This window comes from Oryctolagus cuniculus, chromosome 21 (genome assembly GCF_964237555.1).
Source record: "Oryctolagus cuniculus chromosome 21, mOryCun1.1, whole genome shotgun sequence".
NCBI lineage: Eukaryota > Metazoa > Chordata > Mammalia > Lagomorpha > Leporidae > Oryctolagus > Oryctolagus cuniculus.
In genome coordinates this window covers 16,523,299-16,551,034 of record NC_091452.1, presented here as the reverse complement: position 1 = coordinate 16,551,034, position 27,736 = coordinate 16,523,299, and the positions used below count along the sequence as shown (strand labels likewise).

Here is a 27,736-nt window from a genome sequence, read left to right as displayed (position 1 = left end):
TGGGCTAATAGTGTCTCCCACCGGCCGCCGTCGACTGTCTGATGACGTAACGGGGCGTATCCGCAGGCTCCCGTCGCCCGCCGGTCAAGATGGCGGCTCCCAGTATCTGTTCTCAGTGGAGCCGCTATGGCAGCGGGTGGTTGCGGGCCATGCGGGGTTGCTGGGTTCCCAGGCTCCGTAGCTCCTGGCCCGCGGGCTCTCTGGGTGCACGCCTGTTGTCTCAAGAGAAGCGGGCAACGGAAACGCACTTCGGGTTCGAGACTGTGGCGGAGGACGAGAAAGGGGGCAAAGGTGAAAGGGGCCCGAGGGTGGCTGGGGGGACCTGATCGCCCGCGACCCGGTTTGTTGCTCGACTGGTGGTGTCGGTGCAGTCCTGACTCGGGGGAGTGCTCCGCAGGCCCGGGCTAGCAGAGCTTAGCGGCCCCTTCTTTGAAAACCGGAGTGTTGGCCGGCGCCGCGGCTCACTAGGCTAATCCTCCACCTTGTGTCGCCAGCACACCAGGTTCCAGTCCCGGTCGGGGCGCCGGATTCTGTCCCGGTTGCCCCTCTTCCAGGCCAGCTCTCTGCTGTGGCCCGGGAGTGCAGTGGAGGATGGCCCAAGTGCTTGGGCCCTGCACCCCATGGGAGACCAGGAGAAGCACCTGGCTCCTGCACTCGGATCAGCGCGGTGCGCCGGCCGTGGCGGCCATTGGAGGGTGAACCAACGGCAAAGGAAGACCTTTCTCTCTGTCTCTCTCTCTCACTGTCCACTTTGCCTGTCAGAAAAAAAAAAAAAAAAGAAAGAAAGAAAGAAAACCGGAGTGTTTATCACCAGAGCCCGTCAGTTGAGCGTCACGGTGTGCCAGGCGCCGTGTAGGCGTTATTTCCAATTCTGTCCACTTGTCGGTGGTGAGTGGTGTTATCACCACGTTAGCCCTGAGGAAGCCGAGACGCGGAGGTTCAGGGAGGGCTGCCCAAACTAACGTAGTTAGTGGCTGAACCAGTACCGCAAGCCGGTACTAAAAAAAAAAAAAAAAAAAAAAAAAAGTCCTTTTTTCCTTTAATAGAAAGGAAGCAGGCAACTCTCTGTGCCTGTGCTTCACTTCCACAATTGCAAAGTAAGAATAATAGGAACCCTTACAGGTGTAGGAGGGGTCAGTCCTTCATGTAATAAAGCACTTTGAACAATGCCTGACACCGAGTCATTGCTCCATAAATGTTAGATATTGTTGGGCAGGTTTTTCTTTTCTTTTTACGTCATTACTATGACGCTGGTATGGGAAAGGGAAAAGACTGGTTTTTTTGTTTTGTTTTGTTTTGTTTTTTAATTTGACAGCTAGAGTTAGACAGTGAGAGAGACAGAGAGAAAGGTCTTTCTTCCGTTGGTTCACCCCCCAAATGGCCACTACGGCCAGAGCTATGCCCATCTGAATCCAGGAGCCAGGCGCTTCCTCCTGGTCTCCCATGCGGGTGCAGGGCCCAAGCACTTGGGCCATCCTCCACTGCCCTCCCGGGCCACAGCAGAGGGCTGGACTGGAAGAGGAGCAACTGGGACTAGAACCCGGCGCCCATATGGGATGCTGGCGCTGCAGGCTGAGGATTTACCAAGTGAGCCACAGCCCCCTGCCCCGAAAAAGATTCTTTGTAGACTCTAACTGTATCACTTACAATGATGGAGGGATATGCCCATTTTACAGATGGAGAAGGCGAGGCTCTGAGAGGTTCGTTCACTGAGCCTAAGGCCACCTAGGAAACAAGAGAAAGAGCCCACGGTGGAATTATTCCCATCCCATTAAAGACTGCATTGTATGATCTCCACTTTACATAGCTCTGCTGTAAATCTGAATACCTAAGACTGGTTTATTTCATTTCTGTATCTCAGTGCTTGATACACATCAGGAGCTTGGTAACTTCTGTGGAGTGAAATAAGTGGGGCAAGTAAAACAGTATGGAGCATGTATTGAGGGTGTGAAACCTTTTAAAATATTTTACAGTAATTCTTACAAAGACAACCTTGGGAGATAGCAACTATTAGCCCAGTTTTACAGATGTGGAAACTGAAACAACAACACTAAGTCAGCTGCCCAAGATTCTCCCAGTCAGTGGCTGAGCTGGATGTGAATCCAGGTGGCTTGCTCCCAGGGCGTGTGCCCCTAGGATTTGATAAGGATGCCAGACTTCTACGCCTGCTGTACAATGAATAATCAACATCATGGCCTATAGGAGAGCGCTTACCAGCCGAGGAAAATTATGACTCCAGACTGGGAACTGAGATGGAAATACAGGTTCTCACTTCGTGCAGTGATGTAGACTATAAAAATGACATTCTAGCTGATATCATGCCTCATAACCTTAATAATCAATGGTAAAAATTACTCTTGTTGCATGACCTTTAAAACTTATTGAACATCAAAAATTCATACTGTCAAACTATATAGTAAAGCTGATATTTATTTAGTATACTTTTTTTTTTTTTGACAGGCAGAGTAGACAGTGAGAGAGAGAGACAGAAAGGTCTTCCTTTGCCGTTGGTTGCGCGGCCGGCGCCGCTAGGTGGAGGATTAGCCTAGTGAGCCGCGGCGCCGGCCTAGTATACTGTTATTTAAAGTTGGATTTAACTAATATAATTAAAGTTCTAAAGATCTGAAATTTAAGCTTAACCTTTTTTTTAAGATTTATTTATTTATTTGAAAGGTAGAGTTACACAGAGAGAAGGAGAGAGAGAGAGAGAGAGAGAGAGAGAGAGAGAGAGAGATCCTCCATCCACTGGTTCCTTCCCCAGATGGCCTCAACTGCTGGAGCTATGCTGATCTGAAGCCAGGAGCCAAGAGCTTCTTCCAGTCTTCCACATGGGTGCAGGGGCCCAAGGACTTGGGCCATCTTCTACTGTTTTCCCAGGCCATAGCAGAGAACTGGATCAGAAGTGGAGCAGCTGGGCCCTGAGCCAGTGCCCATATGAGATGCCGGCGCTTCAGGCCAGGGCATTAACCTGCTGCACCACAGCGCCAGCCCCTAAGCTTAACATTTTAAAATTCTATTAAAAATTAAAAACGTCAGCCAGCACCGTGGCTCAGTAGGCTAATCCTCTGCCTGCGGCGCCGGCACACCGGGTTCTAGTCCCAGTTAGGGCACCAGATTCTGTCCCAGTTCTCCTCTTCCAGTCCAGCTCTCTGCTGTGGCCCGGGAGTACAGTGGAGGATGGCCCAAGTGCTTGGGCACCTGCACCCGCGTGGGAGACCAGGAGGAAGCACCTGGCTCCTGGCTTCGGATCAGCGCGGTGTGCCAGCCGCAGCATGCCAGCCACAACGGCCATTTGGGGGGTGAACCAATGGAAGGAAGACCTTTCTCTCTGTCTCTTTCTTTCTCTCACTGTCTTACTCTGTCAAAAAAATAAAAATAAATTAAGGCCGGCGCCTCGGCTCACTAGGCTAATCCTCCGCCTAGCGGCGCCGGCACACCAGGTTCTAGTCCCGGTTGGGGCACCGGATTCTGTCCCGGTTGCCCCTCTTCCAGGCCAGCCCTCTGCTGTGGCCAGGGAGTGCAGTGGAGGATGGCCCAGGTGCTTGGGCCCTGCACCCCAAGGGAGACCAGGAAAAGCACCTGGCTCCTGGCTCCTGCCATCGGATCAGCGCGGTGCGCCGGCCGCAGCGCGCCAGCCGCGGCGGCCATTGGAGGGTGAATCAACGGCAAAAGGAAGACCTTTCTGTCTCTCTCTCTCACTGTCCACTCTGCCTGTCAAAAAAAAAATAATAATAATAAAAATAAATAAAAATAAATAAAAATAAATTAAAAATGTCAAAAATTAACTTGTTTTATTTCTATGTAAAAAAAAAAAAAAGTAATGGGGCCAGCTGCTGCCTGTGTAGCCGGCATCCTACATGGGCACCAGTTTGAGTTTCGCCTGCCCCACTTCTAATCCAGCTTCCTGCTCGTGCACTTGGGAAAGCAGCAGAAGATGGCCCAGGTGCTTGGGCCTCTGCCACTCATGTGGGAGACCCAAATGGAGTTCCAGGCTTCCAGCTTTGACCTGGGGCGATCCCAGCCGTTGCCAACATTTAGGGAGTAAACCAGCAGGTGGCAGATCTTCTCTCGGTATCTCTCTAACTCTGCCTTTAAAATAAACAAAAAATAAAATCTTTTTAAGAAAATAAAATTACCCAGAGTAGTTTGAACCTTGATGGTGGCCTTCTTGTCATATAAATTATAACAGGGAGTGAGCTTCTTTTCTTTGCCTTAGTGAATTGTCATACCCCTTTCTAGGGTTTTTCAGCCTCTAACTTCTACCTTCAGTATCATGAGATATGTCCAGGAATTTCTTCAATGTGAAATTTTTTTTGCTGGCACCACTTCCTTTGGAATACCTTGAACCTTTTTGCTGCAATGACATTCCTCACTTATGTTGATAAGTTCATCTTCACAGAGTTCCTCTGGCTGGAGAGCTAGAGTGTCCAGTGGCAGCAGTAGCAACATTCCTCTGGTAACTCCACTGATACTCAATTAGAATTTCATGTCAAATGTTATCACTTTCTGGTTTTTTGTTGTTGTTGTTTTAAGATTTATTTACTTATTTGAAAGAGGTACACTGGGCCAGCGCTGTGGCACAGTGGGTTAACACCCTGGCCTGAAGTGCTGACATCCATATGGATGCTGGTTCAAGTCCTGGCTGCTCCACTTCCCATCCAGCTCTCTGCTATGGCCTGGGAAAGCAGTATAAGATGGCCAAAGTCCCTGGGCCCCTGCACCCACGTGGGAGACCTGGAGGAAGCTCCTGGCTCATGGCTTTGGATCGGTACAGCTCCAGCCATTGGGGCCAATTGGGGAGTGAATCATCAGATGGAAGATCTCTCTCTCCATCTCTGCTTCTCCTTTCTCTGTGTAACTCTGACTTTCAAATAAATAAATAATTAAAAAAAAAAAAAAAAAAAAAAAAAACAAGGCCGGCGCCGCGGCTCACTAGGCTAATCCTCCGCCTTGCGGCGCCGGCACACCGGGTTCTAGTCCCGGTTGTGGCACCAGATTCTGTCCTGGTTGCCTCTCTTCCAGGCCAGCTCTCTGCTGTGGCCAGGGAGTGCAGTGGAGGATGGCCCAAGTCCTTGGGCCCTGCACCCCATGGGAGACCAGGATGAGTACCTGGCTCCTGCCATCGGATCAGCGCGGTACGCTGGCTGCAGCGCGCTGGCCGCAGCGGCCATTGGAGGGTGAACCAACGGCAAAGGAAGGCCTTTCTCTCTGTCTCTCTCTCTCTCTCACTGTCCACTCTGCCTGTCAAAAAATTTAAAAAAAAAAAAAAAAAGAAAGAGTTACACAAAGAGAGGAGAGACAGCGAGAGAGGGGGGAGTCTTCAATCCACTGGCTTACTCCCCAGTTGACTGCAATGGTCGGAGCTGCGCTGATCCGAAGCCAGGAGTCAGTAGCTTCATCCAGGTCTCCCACATGGGTGCAGAGGCCCAAGCACTTGGGCTATCTTCTACTGCTTTCCCTGGCCAGAGCAGAGAGCTGGATTGCAAGTGGAGCAGCCAGGGGCCGGTTGTGTGGCTGTGGCTGTGGTGCAGTGGGATAACGCCCTGGCCTGAAGCACCGGCGTCCCATATGGGCGCTGTTTCAAGACCTGGCTGCTCCACTTCCAATTCAGCTCTCTGCTATGGCCTGGGATAGCAGTAAAAGATGGCCCAAGTCCTTGGGTCTCTGCACCCACATGGGAGACCAGGAAGAAGCTCCTGGCTCCTGGCTTCCAATGGCGCAGCTCCATCCGTTGTGGCCAATTGGGGAGTGAACCAGCAGATGGAAGACCTCTCTCTGCCTCCCCTTTCAAATAAATAAATAAGTCTTTAAAAAATTTAAAAAAAAAAAAAAAAACTTTGTTTTCTTTTGGTAAGATTTGTTTTATTTATTTGGAATGCAGAGTTAGACAGAGGGAGAGGGGGGATTTTCCATCTACTAGTTTATTCTCCAGATGGCCATAATGGCTGGAGCTTGGCCAGTCTGGATCCAGGAGCTTCTTCCAAGTCTCCCAGCTGAGTGCAGGAGCCCAAGCACTTGGGCCATCTATCCTCTGCTGCTTTCCCAGGCACATTAGCAGGGAACCAGATCAGAAGTGGAGCAGCTGGGACTGGAACTGACTCCCAAAAGGGATGCTGGTGCCATAAGCGGAGGTTTTACCCGCTATGCCACTGCGCCGGCCCCTCTAAGTTTTACATTAGGGAGGTAGGGAGCTGGCACTGACAGTCTCATCTTATGGGCAGAGAAATTGATATGTAGTGGAATTCAGTGCAGCTTTAAGGGAAAACTATGCTGAGTGTCTTCGGTAGACCCTTTCTCTGCAGGTAGCCCAGATTCTGCATTCTGTCTTGGTTGGACAGCATTCATGGGGACCTTCTAAGGTGTTACTGACCTGATTCACATCTTGCCACCCACGTGCCCACCAAGTTGTTCCCAAGGTTTTTTTTTTTTTTTTTTTTTTTTTTTTGACAGGCAGAGTGGACAGTGAGAGAGAGAGACAGAGAGAAAGGTCTTCCTTTTGCCGTTGGTTCACCCTCCAATGGCTGCCGCGGCTGGCGTGCTGCGGCCGGCGCACCGCGCTGATCCGATGGCAGGAGCCAGGTGCTTTTCCTGGTCTCCCATGGGGTGCAGGGCCCAAGCACCTGGGCCATCCTCCACTGCACTCCCTGGCCACAGCAGAGGGCTGGCCTGGAAGAGGGGCAACTGGGACAGAATCCGGCGCCCCGACCGGGACTAGAACCCGGTGTGCTGGCGCCGCTAGGCGGAGGATTAGCCTAGTGAGCTGCGGCGCCGGCTCCCAAGGTTCTTCATAATGCAGGCAGAGATCAGAGTTCCCATGCGGCATACCAGTGTTGCAGTGCTGGCCCCAGCCTTTTCTTGAAGAGTAACTTTAAGGTATAAATTGGGCATCAAGCATCATGGCATAGCCTCACATTGCAAAGACATGTAGTTCCAGGAGGAAAAATGTTCTCTTACTTAGCATTTTCCCCCAAGTTAATCCTGTGAACACATGGTTGTGTTATGTGTTGTCACCCGTGCCAGTCTATCACGTATTTGAAAGTGTGGCCAAGAGGTACGATGTGATGAATGACATGATGAGCCTCGGCATCCATCGTGTGTGGAAGGATTTGCTGCTCCGGGAGATGCGCCCACTTCCTGGGACCCAGCTGCTGGATGTTGCCGGAGGCACAGGTAACATGGACCTTAGTACCCCGGGGGACCACTGAGCATCTCTACACATTATCTTCTGCCTCCCAGGGTGCACGTTATCAGAAAGCTGGATGAGAAGCAGAGGAGCTGGGCCTACATCAGATTCTCTGGTGTGGGATGGAGGCATCCCAAGTGGCTATGCCAAAGAAGCACCCTTAGTTAACCAGATTTTCAAAAGATTTTTAAAGACTCTCACAAGTTAAAAGTTGAACTTGTTTAAAGAAAAAGTTACTGTTAAAATAAGGGGAAACTTCATTTCCATGTACTTACTCCTAGACTCTGTTGCTCCTTTTGGATTTAGGAAAGATTCTTTCTTTTTCCCTTCTCTTTTGTTTCCATCTTTCCTCCTGTTGGCTTCCCACAGGTGACATTGCATTCCGGTTCCTTAATTATGTCCAGGCACAGCATCAAGGAAAGCAGAAGAGGCAGTTAAGAGCCCAGCAAAATTTATCCTGGGAAGAAATTGCCAACAAGTACCGGCATGAAGAGGATTCCCTGGGCGGTTCCCGTGTCGTGATCTGTGACATCAACAAGGAGATGCTCAAGGTTGGCAAGCAGAAGGCCACGGCTCAGGGCCACAAAGCTGGTGAGTCCTACAGATAGCAGACTCACAGGAAATGTTTGTATTATAGCATGAGACAGAATATGTAACATGTTGAATGTTTTCTGTTGACAGACAAGAGTTGAAGGTAATCTGTGTGACGGGATCCAGTTTGTGTTGTTATAGACATTGATTTGGCAACTTGTTGAGCTAGATTACCAGTGCTGTGTGACAGGAGATAACCAAAGGCCAAAGAGATTAAGGACCATACTTAGCCAGGACTTACAACTTTTCAGTGAAAGAGCCCAAATTGTAGCTGAATCTTCCCATCTCAACTCTTGACCCTGTAACAGGAGTTTTGCTTTCGATTCCCAGCAGATCTGGGATGACCTCAGTGGGTGATTTCTATTCTTGCACTATTCCATTCTTCTGTCAATGCTAGGATGATGTGATGGACATGGAAGGCAACCAGGGTACTTGGATTTCTTGTAAGGAAAGAACTTGCCCTTCAGCCACAAGGAGTACAGTTAGCCAACAGCCTCTAACTATTAGCACCTTTAGCCTCTGTCTAGCTTTCCAGTGAAGCCAGGCCCTGTCCCGGCAACCCTCAGCAAATGACTGCACACTGTAGGGCTAGTAGGGCTTGGACATCGCCCAGGTGGGAGCCTTCCCAGCCAGTCTTTGCTCTAGAGCTCCCTGCTAGGTAGGCTGAGGCATCAGATCCGCACTGAAGTCTAAAAGCTTCTCTTACCTAGTCTTCCTCTTCCTTTTATCTTCCCCAGTATTTTCCTGCCAGCAAAAGCAAGAAACAAAACAAACAGAAACGACAGGGTCAGTTGTTTGGCTCAGTGGTTAAGACATAGCCTGGAATACTATCCGAGTGCCTGGACTCCAGTCCTGGCTCCTCTTAGGATTCCAGCTTCCTGCTAATGCTCACCCTTGGAGGCAGCAGGTAATAGCACAAGTGATTGGGTCCCTACCACCCACATAGGAGACCTGTTTTAAGTTCCTGGCTCCTGGCTTCAGCCTGGCCCAGCCCTGGCTGTTGTAGGCATTTGGAAAGTGGACCAATGGATTTAAGATATCTCTGTCTCTGTCTCTCTGTGCCATTCAAATAAAAATAAATAAAAACTTTTGCATGCTTTTCCCCATCTCAGCATCTACTTCTCAGAAGATCCAGCTGATATAAAGAAAGCACCGCTAGGGGCAGAGGTTTAACCCAGCACTTGAGACACTTGCAGGAATCCCACGTCAGAGGACCTGCGTTCCATATGCAGCTCTGGCTCCTGATTCCAGCTTCCTACTAATGTGGACCCTGGGTAGCATTGGTTGTAGTTCTAGTAGTCAGGTCCTGCCACTCAGATGGAAGACGGGGATTGAGTTTCCAGCTGACTTCATCCCAGCCCTGGTCATTGCAGTCATTTTGGTCTGAACCAATGGATAGTAGCTCTCTCCGTCTCTCTAATAAATATATAAATTAGTAGTTTTTAAAAATGCCCCTGAACAGTAGTTCTCAAACTTTCCAGCCCCAGTAGATACCAGTGGCAAAGAGGCAAATAACTGCATGTCTCCAGGAGCCCACTGAAAACTTGAAGTAGACTTTGTGCTCAAGCTTAAAAATGTAAATTTTGACATTTGACTTTCTGTTTAATATTTTAAAGTACTCTTGGCGCCAATTCTTTTAAGTAAAATGAATGATCCTGGAAGCTGCACATTGTCTACCCAGTTCTTTGAAACCACCGCACTACCCTCTTCCGAGCTGGGCAGGCACTACATATCGCCACTGTGAGAAGCGCTGTGTGCCCCCAAAGACCAGAAAGTCCTTCAAGTGAACATCAGCATTGCTTTCCTCCCTGCCTCCATCATGAGTGCCTCCTTTCTCCTCTTCCTCCCACCCTCAGAAGGAGCTGCCTAGACGAACTTGCAGCCCACTTGGTCTCCAAGATGAAGGCCTCTTTTGTTAAGCAGTGACACTGATTAGAAGGCAGACAGGCACTAGTGTGTTGAGACAAAGGCACTATGTTTCCTTCCTCCCACTGACAAACGTGTTTCCGTGGTCGCTGGTGCTCTGCCCTGAAGAATGGAGAGCAGAAGTTTTGAAGAGATAGGTAACTTTCCATTTCTGGAATATTCCTTCCATAGCATAGCTTGGTCTTCAAGTTCTCCTCAATGCCAAGTTAAATGCACCTGCATAGGAATGACTAAAAATGCAACATAAGACATCATAGTTTCATCTTTTCTCCTTGGTTTACCAATTTCTAGTATTTTCCTTACCATAAACTGTCATGCAAAAAATGTTGAGACTAGGTAGGAGGATCCAACAGATTGTTTAATAAATATAAAAGTTAACATGTAAAGATGTGTAGCGCTGTGGCTAGGTGTTTGATTTGTGTTTTATATGTGGCACTTGTTCCCCAAATGGAAACTCTGAAGGCAAGAGCTTAAAATAAATTTTGGATTATAAAAGTGATATATTTGGGATGGGCATTTGGCCTGATGGCTAAGACACTTCATTCCTTAAAACAGAGTTTGGCTGTTATCTCTTACATCTCTGGGCTTCTCTGGTAAGATAAACAGCTTAGTTTCGGCTTTGTTGACATGGAATTTGGTGTGTGTGATTCACTGGGGCCCAGTGCAGGCGCTTAGTCCAAAACACTGACCTCCTATAATTTTTATGTAACTTTGTTAAGCCAAGTCGGGCTCTTTAGAGGACATAGAAGCCCTGATAGAGGGACCCTCAGATGGTCTCTGAATTTATGACCAGGCTTGGGGTCTGAACACTTTCTTGTGACTCCAATAGAATCAATGCAATTGTCCCTTGATATCACAGGGATTGGTTCCAGTTACTGCCCTCCCCCACTGAAGTATATCTGAAGATACCAAAGCCCATGAATGCTCAAGTCCCTGATAGACTGGGCATAATGAATAGGCATTTGGCTTGGGGTCTGGGATGCTGGTTGAAAGTTACAAAAAGAGAGAGATCTTTCATCCATCAGCTCATACTCCAAATGGCCTCAACAGCCAGGGCTGGGCCAGGCTGAAGCCAGGAGTCAGGAGTCAGGAGCTTCATCCGGGTCTCCCACATGGGTCTGGGGGTCCAAGCACAGCCAGGACTTGAACTGGCACCCATATGGGTGCTGGCATCGCAGGCAGTGGCTTGACCCTCTACAACACAACACTGGCCCCTTTTCTTATAGACTGTAAATCATCTTTAGATTACTTATAATACCTAAAACAATGTAAATGCTATTCACATAGTTGTTAAACTGTATTGTTTAGGGAATAATGTCAAAAGTCTGTACATGTTCAGTACAGTACAGGGTTTTTTCAAGAATTTTTTTTAGCTTTATTAAAATACTGAGTCTACTTCCCATGTATATTGTCTCCCCACCATTTCCGTGCCTGACCACCACTCCTATTATGTCCTGTCATAACATCCCTAACACATTTAAAACCAAACAAAAGATATAGTTGCATCTTTAAAAACTAAACCGGCATTTTGGACAACACGTTCTTGGCAGTGGAACCTGGATGACATTTATCAAACACAGTAGAGACAGTTCTCACTCTGCATTATAAAAAGGACAGCCAGATATCAAGTGTTACAGAAATGAAATAAGATGGAAATTTTTAACAAACTGTTTAAACTATTTTCTTAAAGAGACTTCCTCTGCTGCCAAGGATCTTGACTAGCCTGCTGTCAGTCATCTAGAAGCAGTTCCTCACATAATTGATGGGTTTGGCTTCCACTTTGGGAACAGAAACAAATTTTTTTGGATATTTGTAATTTAGCAATTGATTGAATCCATGGATGTATGGATGTAGCACCTTCATGTTGAGCACCAACTGTACAACTATGCTAAATTTCATGTTTATTGTAATTCATTTAATACTTAAAATAACCCTAAGAAGTAGATACTATTATCTCCATTTTATAAATAAAGAAACTGAGACAAATTTCAAGAATGTACAGCTGCTTGGGGCCAGTGCTGTGGCGTAGTGGGTAAAGCTGCCACCTTGCAGTGCCGGGATCCCATACGGGTGCTGGTTCAAGTCCCGGCTGCCCAACTTCCAATCTAGCTCTCTGCTATGGCCTGGGAAAGCAGTTAAAGATGGCCCAAGTCCTTGGGCTGCTGCATCCGCATGGGAGACTAGAAGAAGCACCCGGCTCCAGGCTTCAGATTGGCGTAGCTCTAGCCATTGCAGGCAACTGGGGAGTAAACCAGCGGATGGAAGACCTCTCTCTCGCTCTCTCTCTCTCTCTCTCTGCCTCTGCCTTTCAAATAAATAAATAAATCTTTAAAAAAAAAATTACAACCTTAACCTATTAAAAAGAAAAAAAAATATACATCTGGGCCAGCATTGTGACATAGTAGGTTAAGCCGCCACCTGTGATGCCAGTATCCCATATGAGCACCAGTTCAAGTCCCAGCTACTCCACTTGCAGTCCAGCTCCCTGCTAATGTGCCTGGAAAAGCAGCAGATGATGGGCCAAGTTCTTGGGCCCCTGTCACCCACATGGGAGACCCACATGGAGTTCTAAGCTCCTGACTTTGCTTTTCCGGAACCAGCCATTGTGGCCTTGTGGGGAGTGGATCAGCAGATGGATGATCTCTTCTTCTGTCTCTCCCTCTCTATAACTCTGCCTTTCAAATAAATAAAAATAAATCTTAAAAAAAAAAAAGTAAGTGAAAAACCAACAAAGCTCTCATTTCACTTTATTAAGAAAAAAAGAATATACAACTAATACATGGTGAAGCTGTCTACACTAGGTTCTTTTTTTTTTTTTTTTTTTTTTTTTTTTTGACAGGCAGAGTGGACAGTGAGAGAGAGAGACAGAGAGAGAAAGGTCTTCCTTTGCCGCTGGTTCACCCTCCAATGGCCGCCGCTGCAGCCGGCGCACCGCGCTGATCCTGGCAGGAGCCAGGAGCCAGGTGCTTTTCCTGGTCTCCCATGGGGTGCAGGGCCCAAGCACCTGGGCCATCCTCCACTGCACTCCCTGGCCATAGCAGAGAGCTGGCCTGGAAGAGGGGCAACCGGGACAGAATCCGGCGCCCCAACCGGGACTAGAACCCGGTTTGCCGGCGCCGCAAGGTGGAGGATTAGCCTATTGAGCCACGGCGCCGGCTTACACTAGGTTCTTAACCTCAGCACTCTACACAAAACACCTGCTGGCATAAAAATTGCTTGAGAGTAGGCATAACTGAGTGGGCACCAAGTCTCTGAGTGTTGGCTGGAGGACTCAGATCTGCCTTAATGTCAAGGACATCAGTTTCAAGGTCTTAGGATTGGAGGACACCATGAAGACAGTGGCCAGGAATTCAATAGAGAAGGCATGTGTGTGATGTATTCTGACACCAATATGTGGTATTTGCCCAACTCCAATTCTCTGATACTAAACAAGGTGTCTGGTAATTCATTGCAATTCACTTCGGACCTAACTCCAGAACCTGCGTCACACTCCGCAGGTGTAAGGACTTGGTGCCACAGGATGGCCTCCACTTCAGACACCAGTAACAAGCTGGGTATCCAGGCTACCCGCATTCCTGCCTGGCCGATTACAGATCCCTCTGCTTCGATGGTCTGCTGGGTTCAGGGGAGCAGTTACCCGGTCTGAGACGCACAGCTGATTTTGTCTTTCAGGACTTGCTTGGGTGTTAGGAGATGCTGAAGAACTGCCCTTTGATGACGACAAGTTTGACGTTTACACCATTGCCTTTGGGATCCGGAACGTGACCCACATCGATCGGGTATGAATGGCTGCTCCTCAGCCTGTGTGACTCAGGATCTGAGCTCCGGAGTGAAGGAGGGCAGAGTCTTCTCTGGGCCCAGCACTTGAGGGAAATGACTATTTTAAGTTTCGGGGCCTCCATGCTTGAAGTTGCCAATATTCCTAGTCAAAAAATTGAAAAGGACTGAAAGCAGAGAGCAGGTCCCGCAGAAGTCTTGGTTGCTAGGGTTGGTATTTATGTCTTTGTGGCAGTCAGACTTGCTCTGTCATCTCATCTGCTCCGTGAGTTTGCAGATCAGGCATGGTCAGAGGCTGACCCAGAAAACAGCACGCACGCCGCACCTAGGCAGAAGGGAATGTTCGGTTCTGTCTGACACAGCCGCCTTTCTTTCTACTTTATTCTTCTGTTCAGAACGTTTGAAGGCCAGGTGCAAGGCGACCGGTTTCATTTCTGTAATGAGGGCCTCCCTTGGCTCTTTTCTGTACTTTGGATGGGACGCTGGTTTTCATGACCAGTGTCTGTAGAAAGCCTATTATGTTTTAATAAATTCATAGTTCAAAAGGGTATGTCAGTGAAGAGCTCCCTCCCAACTGTGTGTCCCAGCCATTTAGTGCCTCCTCTCCCTTCAGACTATCCCCAGTTTTTGTGTATATTTGCAAAGATGTTTTGTGCATATTAAATGTATATACAGGGGTAATTCAAGAAGTTCATGGAAATAGAATTAAAAGATAAGCTTATTTGGGTACAAAGAACTTTTGAAATTTATACATAGTTTTTTCTAATATACATCTTACGTGAACTTTTTGAAGACATACACTATTTCAAAGTATTTTTTAATACTTATTTTCATCTACCTGAAAGGCAGAGTGACAGAAATAGAGATATTTTCCACCAGCTGGTTCCCTCCCCAAATGCCCTCAATATTCAGGGCTGGACCAGGCCAAATCCAGGAGCCCAGAGCTCCTTCTGGGTCTCCCACATGGGTGGGCAGAGACCCAAGCATTTTGGCCACCACCTGCTGCCTCCCAGGATACATTAACAGGAAGCTGGATCTGAAGCAGAGGACCTGGGACTTGACCTGGCATTCTAAACCGCCCTCACTGGCACTGACCTGGGATGCGGGCATCACAAGCAGTCGTTTAACCCATATGCACTGTCCCACAATGCCCACCCCAGGATTTCAAAAATTTTTTGCACCAAAATAATCCTTTAATTCCATTTCCCGCAAGCATTTTGAGGTTACCCTTTTATTATTTCCTTTTTTAAATGCAAATATTAGCATAGTAAACATTTTTGCCATTGCTTTTTTTCTTGAAAAATATCTCTTGGGGTGGATATTTGGCATAGCTGTTTAGACACTACTGTGGATACCCATGTCCTATATTGGAGTGCCTGGGTTTTTGTCCCAGCTCTGCTCCAGATTCCAGCTTGCTGTTAATGCACACCTAGGAGGCAGCAGGTGATGGTTCAAGTCCTGGGGTTCCTGCAATCCACGTGGGAGACCCAGATTGAGTTCCTGGCTCCTGGCCTAAGTCTGGTCTAGTCTCAGCTGTTGTGGGTATCTGAAGAGTGAACAGCAAATGAAAGATTTATCTCTCTGCCTTTCAAATAAAATTTTAAAATATCTCTTCATTTCCCTATGTATGTAAAGAGCACCAACGGCTTTTCAGAGTAGCTGAATGGGTTCTGTTTGTATAGATACCACGCAATTTAACCAGTCTTTCATTAATGGTTAGTTTACAGTGCTGCTACTCTTGTGCTGTCCAAACAGTGACTGACCCATATACATGTCATAGAAGTATTTCTCTCTCATACATTCCTTGAAGTAAAATTCCTACTTCAAAGAAGACATTCTGTGTGATTTTGCTGGGTAATTCTAAAGTAGCCCTTCGTGGGTTGTACAGTCTGCAGTCAGTGTAGAGTGTTCCAAGCACAGCAGAACGCCTGCACCTCCCAGATATGTAGTGGTATTTCCGCTGTTTGGAAGCAACTTGTACAGTGTCCTCGCCTCGCGGAACTGAGGGAGGCTGCTGAGGAATGTGTCCTGTTGTTCCTTGTCTTGCTCAGGCACTCCAGGAAGCCCATCGGGTCCTAAAGCCAGGAGGACGGTTTCTCTGTCTGGAATTTAGCCAAGTGAACAATCCCCTCCTATCCAGGTTGGCATTGCTGACAGGGCCACATCCTCCTTGTCTAGCCTGGGGTTTCCCATCCCCCAAAGGGTAGAAAATAGCAAGAAAGCTCTAAGTTCAGCCCCTCAGGGACACTGCCCACTGCAGAGCCCAGCCAGCTCTGAATGACAGTACCTAGGCCAGAAAAGTCTCAAACTGTTGACCAGAGACCCAAGGTGGCCCACATAGGAAGACTTGTATTTTAAGAGGTGGAGAGGTCTATATTTAAAAACCTAGAAATTTTATATAAAAATGTGGATTTCTAGCTGTACTTGCAAAGTCAGATACATGGCCATCCTGAGCAGCCCTTCTGTACCTATGTTCAACAGTAGTGGAGTAGTAACCCTTCCGCCTTTTTATGCTGCTTCCTCCCTGCACGGCCACACAGCTCTGGGAGAAGGCCTGAAGCAGCGAGAGCTGCAAACTGATGCCCACTGGTCTTGCACATGGCCCACTTCTCTTACTTCAGGTATTTTCTTGACTCCTATGGGCATCTGAGTGACCCCTCAAGCTTAGACCTCTTGCCTCTTACCAAGAGAAGAAATCAGGGCATGTTCTAATATTAATCTTTGCCTTTTTGCTTGATTAGGATTTATGATCTGTATAGCTTCCAAGTCATTCCTGTCCTGGGAGAGGTTATTGCAGGAGACTGGAAGTCCTATCAGTACCTTGTAGAGAGCATCCGGCGTTTCCCATCTCAGGTACAACATTTCTGCAGCTTACAACAACAAAGGCTCTGAAGTTGAAGTCCAGGCACCCATTGCTGAATCTTTCCTTGTGTTTCAGGAAGAGTTCAAGGAGATGATAGAAGATGCGGGTTTTCAGAAGGTGACTTACGAAAGCCTAACATCAGGCATTGTGGCCATTCATTCTGGCTTCAAGCTTTAGCTCTTCTCTTACCCTGGAGCATGAACGTCAAATCCTGTTGAAAGCCTGCAACTGACGATGCTGAGGAGGATCTGCCTGAGGCCAAAGCAGAGCATCTTTTCAGGATATGAGACTCACACTCTGAACCAACCCGCTCCACAGTGGAAGAAACAAAATCCAGTCACTGTTTTTGCGGCTTTCACGAAGAGCTACTTTGGACCTCCTGGAGGAATTCGGTTCTGAGTTTTTGTTTTTTTTTTCTCAACTCCTGCTAATTTTTCCGAGCTGTGTAGTATGTGGTAAGATGGCACTAAAGCTGTTTGGGAGGATGTTTGTACCTTCCCTGCCAGTGGTGCCTTCTAGAATAATGGATCATTGAACATCATGATGTCTTGAACCAAAAAACTTGAGGATACCTGACTTAACCTTTTAGCCTAGGGTGGAGTTTAGGGCCAGAAGCAAAGACCCAAGTCAGAGGGCTAGCAGGCACTACTAGAATTGTGCAGAACCAATCAATAAGCTTACAATTTGGGTAGTGTTTGTCATTTTCTCTTTATCAGGCTAAAGGAAATTGTTTTTTCAGTCCATAGTGTCTGTTATAAAAAAAAATCACTGTAAATTCTTGTTCAAAGAATAAATGTACCAGCAAACTCCTGCTTTCATCTCATATGGCTGCTCTGTCAGGATACATTTGGATGGATCACTGGATGTGTGCCAGTCTCTGATATTTGTAATTTAGACTGCAGTGTCGATACATTTGAAGAAAGGGTTTTATAGCAAAAAAAATAAATAAGAGCTTGAAAACCATTTCTGAAGCTCCTGGTTTCACCTGATCCAGCTCTGGCTGTTCTCCCATGAAATCAGGGAGACTCTGTCTCCTAAAACCTGCTGGTTGGTGTTGAAATGAGGCCATAAATACGAAGCTTAAGGTTCTTAAGGGGACTTGCTAAGAAACGTCACGGTTTAACTGCAAATAATCTAGTTCAGGGCTATCTAAAAGGGCTTCAGATACACTGCATCTTGGCCCTGCACAGCAGGAACCATTCACGCCCCTTCATTTAGAATATCTTGCTCGTCAATGAAAAGCTTCTAGACATAGCTAGCCATAAAAAACAATCTCAAAGAACAGTAAACTAAAAGCATTTGATAAAATGCTAAACCTTGTAAAAACTTAAGTTTACATTTTATTTTCAGCCAGTTGGAGCTTATTGGCTTTTGAAATTAATTGGAAGGAACAGGCACTGGAAGGAATTTTTTTTTTTTTTTTTTTTTTTTTTTATTTTTATTTGAAAGAGTTAGACCTTCATCTGCTGGTTTACTCCCCGGATGACTTCAACGGCCAGGGTTGGGCCAGGTCAAAGCTACCGGCTGTCGCTCCCCCTCTTCGTGGAGGAACGACACAGGACCCTGCGCTGTTCTTTCGTCTGCTCGGCCCTCCCCGGGTTTGCTGCTGGTTCTTCCTGGGTTGGCTACTGTCCCTTCCACCTCCGTGGAAGGGCGGTTCCCCCTGGCCGCTTTCCCCACTTCCGCAGGGGAGCAGCACACCGCCGGCCGGCTCTCTCGGGGGGCTGCACAGGTGTTCCCTTAGGTGTTCCCTTAGATGTTCCCCTTAGATGTTCCTGGTGCATGCCGTCTCTCTCCTCCTTTATAGTCCTCTGCCAATCCCAACTCGGCTGCCCACACGCCGAGTACGCTGCTCTCCTCCAATCAGTAGCAAGTCCTACAGTTTATTGGTTGAACTGGAGGCAGCTGTGCAGAAGCTGTTTACTTCTCTCCCAGCGCCATATTGTGGGAGAGCAGATGCATAGAATAAGTCTTAATTCCAGTAACTCAGTCCAGTCCGGGCTGCTCCCCACAACCGGCACCCGTATGAGATGCTAGTTTTACCTGCTGTGCCACAATGCTTGACCCTGAATTTACTACACCAGTCCCTGGAAGGAACTGCTTAAACCCATCAACCAAATCTTATCTCCATAGCAACATGGTATTTTCACATCTGAATCAACAAACAAGGGGCCAGCATTGTGGCATACCAGATAATGCTACTGCCTGATGCTGGCATCCCATATAGGCACCAGTTTGTGTCCCAGCTGCTCCACTTCCGATCCAGCTCCCTGCTAACGTAGGAGAAAGCAGCAGAAGATGGCCCAACTGCCTGGGCCCCTGCCACCCACATGGGAGACCCAGAAGCTCCTGGCTTCTGGCTGCAGACTGGCCCAGCCCTCACCATTGTGGCCATCTGGGGAATGAATCAGCATATGGAAGATCTCTTCTGTCTATTCTGCCGTTCATTCTTTCAAATCAATCTTTTAAAAAATGTTAAAAGCTGCCAACTTCCCAACAGTAGATAAGGACCAGATCCCCCAATGTCCAGTTGAGTTGGTCTTGAATCAGCTCTAAGGTCTCTGCTAGAAATAGAATATTCATTTGGAAAAAAGCTAACATGGACAAGATAACAGCTTTGCAGGCCAAATTCCTATTGGACTTCATTAATAGTTACAGGTTGCTGAAGAGTGAGAAGTGAGGGGTCTGTGGCGTAGTGGGCTGGGCCTCTACCTGCAGGGTTGGCATCCCTCGCGGCCACCAGTTCCTGTCCCACCTGCTCTTCTGATCCAGCTCTCTGCTTGTGGCCTGGGAGAGCAATGGAAGATGGCCCAGGTGCTTGGCCTGTGTGGGAGACATGGAAGAAGCTCCTGGCTTCATCTGGTCCAACTTTGGATGCTGTGGCCATTGGGGGAGTGAACCAAGTGGATCTATCTGTGGCCCTACCACTCAAATAGATAAAATCTTAATTTAAAAAAGTGAAAGGTACTAGAAAAGACATTTAGTCTGTTTACGTAAATACAAACCAAAATCATCCCTTCTACAGACTCATTTTCACAATACCTCATCTTAACAGCCGCAATAAACGAACCTCTACTCAAGTCCTCCCAGTCCAAATGTAGCACAACTTCACCAGGATGTCTGAACCCTTAAGTTCTAGTAAATAAATTTCTGAGATGTTACTGACCTAATCTTATGATGAGGTCATCACCCCCTATGTCAGGGCAGCCTGCTTGCTGCTTGGAATTTCCAGTTTCACACCATAGAGACCAAGTCTGAAACAAAAAGCTTTGTTCCCAGGTAAAGATTCCAAGTCAGGACCCTTGCAATTTTCCAGTAGACATGGGGACTGTCTGGTGTGGCATTGTTTCATTTTACCTATGAAAAGACATCTGACATATTTACTTAAGATTGCAGTCTAAAATTAATAGCAGGAAACCTCTGATAAAGGTTACGTATCCAGCTTCAACTAGGTCTTTTGGTGGAAAAATCTTCAAATCACGTTAATTTCTGACCACAGCTAAAGCACACACTGCAGGCTTAAATTCCTATAAAACTTTATAAGCATGGAGAACTGCTCAAAACTCATTTTCTCTATTAGGATCACCTTCTCGGCCAGCGCCAGGGCTCACTAGGCTAATCCTCCGCCTTGTGGTGCCAGCACACCAGGTTCTAGTCCCGGTCGGGGCGCCGGATTCTGTCCCGGTTGCCCCTCTTCCAGGCCAGTTCTCTGCTGTGGCCAGGGAGTGCAGTGGAGGATGGCCCAAGTGCTTGGGCCCTGCACCCCATGGGAGACCAGGAAAAGCACCTGGATCCTGGCTCCTGCCATCGGATCAGCGCAGTGCGCCGGCCGCAGCGCGCTGGCCGCGGCGGCCATTGGAGGGTGAACCAATGGCAAAGGAAGACCTTTCTCTGTCTCTCTCTCACTGTCCACTCTGCCTGTCAAAAAATTTAAAAAAAAAAAATCACTTTCTTTTTTGGGGGCCAAGGCAGGGAAGGGGGATGGCCGAGAGCATTGCATTATCCCAAGTGTGTGAGCTTAATTTCCGTTTGAACCATAGAAAGCTGACAAGACTGCAACACATCCAGAACGTTTCTACAGTAATACCTTTCAACAGTAACACTGTCAAAATGCTGGTTTTTTCCTCCACATTATTAAAGCTTCTCTACCATGCATTTTGCAACACGTACCACAGCTGCAGGATGGGTATGAATTAGACTCGAGGACAAATGGTTAGTCTATTATATTACATCCCACAGGAACTTCTTTCAAGGACTCAACCTCACCAACCTAATCTGGTCACTTGATCAAGTGGTTAGCCATCTTAAATGTTATTTGAACATCTTCAATGTTACTTGAATAAACTAGCTCACACACACACATACACATCTCCAACAGATTTATTTTTTAAAGGAATGAACTGAGAGAAAAAAAAAAAAAACATGGGGAAGACAAGTATGGAATAGAAAATAAATACAAATGTAAGCTGTTTGGCTAATTGCTTTATAACCACAACAAACTAGTACAGAGAATGCCCTGTACAAAACACAATAAAGGTTCAAAGATTGAGGTGTTCCCTTAGCAAGGCTGAAGACTCAGTCTCTGGTATTTGGAATTTCGGCTGCAGTCCTTGTTTTTGGATGGATCACTGGGTTTGTGGCAGAGTCCATGCTTCTAACCAGATTTGAACAGAAGAATGGCCACCTGGCCCAGGTAGAAGTAGATGAAGTGTTTGGTTTCATGTGTCACGTAACTACCGAAGTTCCTCCCCACAATGCAGTGCCAGGTGGGGTTGTACTTCTTGTCAAACTCCTGGGAAAGAAACAAAAGAAAATACTAGAATTTTAGTGCTAAACCAGAAGAGTTTGCCTTCTGGGTAAGTCAGAGCCTAGAGAGGCAGAAAGGAGGTATTTAGCATCTGCAGATTCTCAGAATGAAAGAATGTTCCCCAGTTCCAAATCGCCTACACAATGCATTAATGCAAACAGTTACAATCTGAGCTAAGATGGGCATGGGAGTTGAGGTCAAAAGCAGAAAGGTCAATCTCAAAAATGGGGCTTTGTTGTAATGGCAACTATACCTTCACACCTAATAATAGTCACTGGCAGGAGGTAACCTCAGTTGTAGTTCACATTCTGTGCAAACAGAACTACACCTTATTTACCATGCACCCAAAATAGGTAAATTTCAGCCAAATACTCCATTTGAACCCATTCCTTATCAGAAAGACTCTTAACTGCGCTCCTGCATCACTGAAAACAAGACTTCCAGAAGGACAAAGCTCCAAGTAACATCCAAACCACAAAGCTTCGCATCACAATTTAAGGGGATAAGACAATCACTCCACTGTTCCTATAAGAATGCTGGAAGCAGCAGACCCTGACAGCGAATCGGCCACATTTTATCCTTAATTATAACCTAACCAGCCCTGGTTTCCACGTTACTAAGATGGGGCTCATCTACTAACTGGTACTCAAGGTTAATGAGTTGCAGAAACACACTTTCCCCCTTCACCCCAAGGGGCACTGGGGTTAGTTAAATTCGTCACTAGGTGACTACGCAAGCAGAGCCACCAAGGTAATACTTCTCTAAAATTCTTACACGTCGTTGTGGCAAGTTATACAAAATTTTCATACTCTTATAGAACACTTAAGAAAGGAGTCTGCAATGAGTATGATTTAAAAATTGCATTGACTTCAAATATATTGCATCAAGATAAACTTTTAAAAATTCCACGTTATTGTATTATCCTCGTAGCGCACGCAGTGTTAAAGTCTCTAAGTATATTAAGAGGTCCCTACAAGCTAGATGCACGCCCTGCCGCTTTTGATTTCTGTTCTCCCATTCTCTGCGGGAACCTTCCAGGGCTTAGGCTGCCGGCCGCCTGCCCCACAGCAAACAGAGCTCGACCCTGCCAGCCTGCTGCCGGCAGCCGAGCCCCCGGGCCAGCCCCCCGCCCCTCCCCCGCGGAGGGCTGGCGCTCTGCTCTGCTCCCGCCGGGCTGCAGGCTGCAGACGCCCCCGCAGCTCCGGCTCCCGAGCGAACGCCCAGACAGATCCCCGCGCCGGGACCGCGGCTCTCCGAGCCTGGAGACCGTTGCTAGGTGGCGCTTTCCCCCCCGCCGAGCTCCATTTAAAAACAAAACACAACCAAACACTTCGGGCGCCGAGGGTCTGGGGTTCCGACCGGAGCGCAGGATTCGTCTGCGTCCTTTCTGGAAGTCTCTGCACCCGAGCCGCCCCGCGCTCTGCGGGCGCCGGGCCCGGGCGGAGGGACCAAGAGGGCGGCGCGCCCCGGCCCCGGCTCACCTTCTTGATGTGGGCCGCGATGTCCTTCTCGATGTTGTATTTCTCCAGCGCTTGAGTGGCGCACTCCACCGAGTCCTGTTGCATCTCTTCCGACATGTCCGCGTTCTTGATCACCGCCTTGCGGTCGCACATGGTTACCTGCGGGGGAGGGAGGGAGGTCCCGACAAGGAGTGAGGGGTTGGGGTGTGGGCCGCGCCATCCCGGGACGACGCCCCCCAGCCCACTTCTCAGGACCCTAGGGCCGCGCCGAACGCATGGCAGGGTAAGTCCGGTGCGGGAGGAAGCCACGCAGCAAGGACCCCCCCCCCCGGAGTCCCGAGTCTCTCACCGTGGAGCTGGGGCTGACCGACCGGACCGGTCTCCTGGGGTAGGTGCTGACACCGCTCAGGCCAGGCAAGAGGCAGCGTCGCTAGCGAAGCCGTGGCGCATCTAAGCCGCCCCACGCCAGTAGCCACCGCCTAGTGCCCAGGCCCCGCCCTACTCCCCTCCAGCCCCGCCCCCACCTCACGTCCCTATTGGCTTAAAGCAGCCCACGGAATTCTCCCATTGGCCCACGAACTCAATGGTTCCCCCAGGATCTTTCTCTTGCATTTTGTTGCAGACCACAATGCACCGCTCACGGCGTCGGTTGCCCGGGCAATGGGCCTCACGCGGCGGGGCCCACCCGCCCGGAAGGTGGGGCCGGGCCGGGTCTCCAGGACCACCCCGCGCCGGCGGGAGGCGGGCGAGCGGGGTCGTTTCGCAGCCCTGAGGGGTCGCTCCGCACTCCCGGAAGCAGTCTAAGAAGTTAGACGAGCGCTCGGACCCCGCAGACCCCCGCCCCGCCCTCAGTACGGATTCCAGCGATTCTGACCAGGGGGCCTCTGGCCTCACGGAAAGACTTCCTCGGATCGGATTTCAAAAAATGTGAGGGACCAGATACCGCATGGTCTCGTTCCACTCTCCTCGAGCCCTCAGAGGGGAGTGACCAGAGCCTTCCTGCGTCTTTCTCTTGTCCACCTACTCTTCATCAGCCCGAGCCTCTTAATGACCAAGGCATGAGCCCCGCGGTGGAAGAGAGGCGAACAGGACTTCCCCAGGAACGGTGCATGGGCAGCCACTCAACCCGAGGGGCTTTTTCTAGCGCTCCATTTCCAGCTAGGGGAGCTAGTGCTTACACCGGCCTGGGCATAGGCGTGGGCGCCCTGTCCCTGCGGTGCCCGGGAGGGCACCGCCACCCATGTGCGCAGGAGTTCCAGGCTCTTGGCTTCGGCCAGGCCTTTGCTGACATTTGGGGGGATGAGCCAGCGGATAGAAGATCTTGCTCTGCCTTTCCCTGTCCCTTTGTAACACTGCCTTTCAAATAAACAAATCTTGAGAAAAAGATTGAGAGCGGTGGAATCATGTGATGCCAGAACCTGAACCTCTGGGTGCTATATACATATGTATTTATATAAAAGTTCAGGAAAATGGAATTAAAAGAAACATTTATTTTAGCACACAGAAAAATTGAAATCTACACGTACAAAGGGTCTGCAACAACATTTACGGAGGATGTAGCTTATGAAAAACCTGCGTGGATCTCGGAACTTTTTTGCAACCAAAATTAACATCTTTTAATTCCAATTTTTCACAAGCTTTTTGAAGTTCCCTTCTATATACTTATGCCTCTGATCTATGGCTTAGACAGCTTTGCGGTTTTTGGCTAGAAAGGGCTGAGGGTGAAGTGGCTCAGATAATTAGGATAGCAGCTGTTTACTGAGTCCAAGTTAAGAGTAGCTGTCGCTGTCTTCAGTTACTCCCCACAACAGCTGTGCCTGGGACCACCTTCCTCCTGCCTGCCCTCCGCAGTCTCATTTAGATTTCAGCTCAGATATCACCTCCCCTGACACCCTTCAGTTACTCTCTGCCACCCTTTATTCTCTCCATTGTGTGTGCCTGGTTTATCCCATCAGAGAAATTAGCTTCTGTATTGATTTCCTTGGTTATTGTCTGTCTGCCCCTGCGTGTTTTCTGTGCTTTGTTTTCAGCATCTAATTCAATGTCTGGTATGTAGTAGGTACTCAAAAATATGCCTCTAATTAAAAACATACCAGATCTTTTAAAGAAAAATTTATGATTTATTTGTTTATTTGAAAGGTAGAGGGACACAGAGAAAGAGTTCTTCCTTGCATAGGTTCACTTCCCAAATGCCTGCAGCCAGGGCTGTACCAGACTGAAGCCAGGAGCCAGAACTCCATCTGGGTCTCCCACGTGGGTGGCAGGGGCCCAAGCACTTGAGTCATCACTTGCTGTCTCCCAGGATACATTAGTAGGAAGCTAGATAGATACCAAAAGAGCCAGGGTTCTCACTGCTGTGCCACAAGGCCCACCCCAGATACCAGATTTTATGTCACCAATTTTACAGATTTAGAAAATTGATTTTACCAAGAAAATGCCATTTATAAATGAATAAGCTCCAGGTCCGAATGACATCAGAATTAGGTTGATATATCTAGCTTAGGGGCCAGCACTGTGGCGTAGCAGGTAAAGCCACTGCCTGCAGTGCTGGCATCCCATATGGGCTCCAGTTCGAGTACCAGCTGCTCCACTTCTGATCCAGCTCTCTGCTGTGGCCTGGGAAAGCAGTACAAGATAGCCCAAGTCCTTGGGCCCCTGCACCCACATGGGAGACCCGGAAGAAGCCCCTGGCTCCTGGCTTCAGATCAGCTCAGCTCCAGCTGTTGCGGCCAATTGGGGAGAGAACCAGTGGGTAGAAGACCTCTCTCTCTCTCTCTCTCTCTCTCTCTCTCTCTCTCTCTCTCTTTCTCTGTAACTCTACTTTTCAAATAAATAAAATAAATCTTTAAAAATCTATCTATATCTGGGCCAGCGCCAAGGCGCAGTAGGTTAATCCTCTGCCCCCAGTGCTGGCATCCCATATTGGCACCGGTTCTAGTCCTGGCCATTTGGGGAGTGAACCAACGGAAGGAAGACCTTTCTCTCTGTCTCTCCCTCTCACTGTCTGTAACTCTACCTCTCAAATAAATAAATAAAATCTTTTTAAAAATATCCATAGCTTATCTATAACTTTGAAGGAAAGGAGTGTGGAATGAAATGATGTTGAGGCTTTCTAACAGATAACAGGATGCTATTAAAAAATTAGGATAGGCATCTCTCCCCTGTGGCACCTGCCCTTCTCCAGCATCTCCTGTGTTTATAGCGCTCATCTCAATGCTATCTTTTTTTAAAAATGAAAGATGCCATTGGAAACTAGGGTCTTTCTGGCCTGTGTTTAGCTCCTAAAGACTCTGCAGTATGCTATTGTTTCTAGGAACCAAAAACTCTTCTGCTTTTTTCATTTTTTTATCACTCATTTCTGCAGAATCTTTCTCATTGCCTATTTTTTTCTTTTTCTTTTCTTTCTTTTTTTTTTTTTACAGGCAAAGTTAGACAGAGAGAGACAGAGAGAAAGGTCTTCCTCTTTCTGTTGGTTCACCCCCAAAATGGCTGCTACGGCCGGCGCTGCACCAATCCGAAGCCAGGAGCCAGCTGCTTCCTCCTGGTCTCCCATGCAGGTGCAGGGCCCAAGCACTTGGGCCATCCTCCACTGCCTTCCCGGGCCACAGCAGAGAGCTGGCCTGGAAGAGGAGCAACCGGGACACAATCTGGTGCCACAACCGGGACTAGAACCCGGGGTGCTGGTGCTGCAGGCGGAGGATTAGCCAAGTGAGCCGCGGCACCGGCCTCTCATTGCCTAGTGATCGATTCACCCCACAGTGGGGCAGGCAACAAATATCCCCTGGTTATTACAAAAAAAGCACTGCACAGCATCTGGGTGCTTGAAATACACACCCAGGATCAGTTACACTACCATCCCCAAGGAGCTGCTAGGCAACAGGATAGTAATCCTTCCAGTATCATAGCTTTGGGAGTTTGAAGAGACTTTTTAAAAGATATATTTATTTAGGCCGGCGCCGTGGCTCAATAGGCTAATCCTCCACCTTGCGGCGCCGGCACACCGGGTTCTAGTCCCGGTTGGGGCGCCGGATTCTGTCCCGGTTGCCCCTCTTCCAGGCCAGCTCTCTGCTATGGCCAGGGAGTGCAGTGGAGGATGGCCCAGGTGCTTGGGCCCTGCACCCCATGGGAGACCAGGAAAAGCACCTGGCTCCTGGCTCCTGCCATCGGATCAGCGCGGTGCGCCGGCTGCAGCGGCGGCCATTGGAGGGTGAACCAACGGCAAAGGAAGACCTTTCTCTCTCTGTCTCTCTCTCACTGTCCACTCTGCCTGTCCAAAAAAAAAAAAAAAGATATATTTATTTGTTTATTTGAAAGGCAGAGGCAGGGAGAGAAAGAGAGGTCTTCAGGCCGGCGCCGCGGCTCACTAGGCTAATCCTCCGCCTTGCGGCGCCGGCACACCAGGTTCTAGTCCTGGTCGGGGCACCGGATTCTGTCCTGGTCACCCCTCTTCCAGGCCAGCTCTCTGCTGTGGCCAGAGAAGTGCAGTGGAGGATGGCCCAAGTGCTTGGGTCCTGCACCTGCATGGGAGACCAGGATAAGCACCTGGCTCCTGCCTTCGGATCAGTGTGGTGCGCCGGCCGCAGCGGCCATTGGAGGGTGAACCAACGGCAAAGGAAGACCTTTCTCTCTGTCTCTCTCTCACTCACTGTCCACTCTGCCTGTAAAAAAAAAAAAAAAAAAAAAAAAAAGAAAGAAAAAGAAAGAGAAGTCTTCCATCTAGTGTTCACTCCACAAATGGTCAAAACGGCCAGAGCTAGGCCAATCTGAAGCCAGAAGCCAGGAGCTTCCTCCAGGTCTCCCATGTTGGAGCAGAAGTCCAAGGACTTGGGTCATCTTTTTCTGTTTTCCCAGGCCATAGCAGAGAGCTGGATCAGAAGTACAGCAGCCAAGACTCAAACTGATGCCCAAATGGGATGCTGGCACTGCAGGCAGCAGCTTAACCTGCTACCAAGCAGGTAACATTAATGAGTTAAGATGAGGAAAGTGGCACAAGAAGGAATAGTGGGGATGGTGGTAAGCAAAAGAACCCCCCTTCAGAGGTGCTAGGCAGATTTTGCCATTTAAGAATGCTGACTCCATGTTGTAAAGTCTCCTAGTTTTAAAGAGAGATAAGAGGCCGGCACCGCGGC

The 27,736-nt window shown here is 48.4% G+C and overlaps 2 protein-coding genes across 3 annotated transcripts in view; one reads left to right on the top strand and one right to left on the bottom strand.

The window, feature by feature from the left end:
* The first annotated feature begins 37 nt into the window (after nt 1-37).
* Nucleotides 38-17,303, top strand: COQ5 (coenzyme Q5, methyltransferase). Its single transcript, XM_002719817.5, has 7 exons — nt 38-291; nt 7,021-7,170; nt 7,553-7,774; nt 13,373-13,479; nt 15,529-15,617; nt 16,219-16,330; nt 16,416-17,303. Exons 1-7 carry the CDS (start codon nt 90-92, stop codon nt 16,515-16,517), a joined length of 984 nt encoding a protein of 327 aa, XP_002719863.2. The 5' UTR covers nt 38-89; the 3' UTR covers nt 16,518-17,303.
* Nucleotides 17,304-20,702: 3,399 nt separating this feature from the next.
* Nucleotides 20,703-27,736, bottom strand: part of DYNLL1 (dynein light chain LC8-type 1) — a 28,186-nt gene continuing 21,152 nt past the window's right edge. The window contains exons 1-3 of one of the 2 annotated variants that reach the window (NM_001082018.2): nt 22,957-23,048; nt 22,629-22,766; nt 20,817-21,132 (exon numbers count right to left, since the gene is read on the bottom strand). In NM_001082018.2, the coding sequence (NP_001075487.1) occupies nt 20,995-21,132; nt 22,629-22,760 (270 nt within the window). In that variant the 5' untranslated portion in view covers nt 22,761-22,766; nt 22,957-23,048 and the 3' untranslated portion in view covers nt 20,817-20,994. Of the gene's footprint in view, nt 21,133-22,628; nt 22,767-22,956; nt 23,049-27,736 lie in introns of those variants that run through there. The other variant, XM_017349497.3, reaches the window with a different exon arrangement.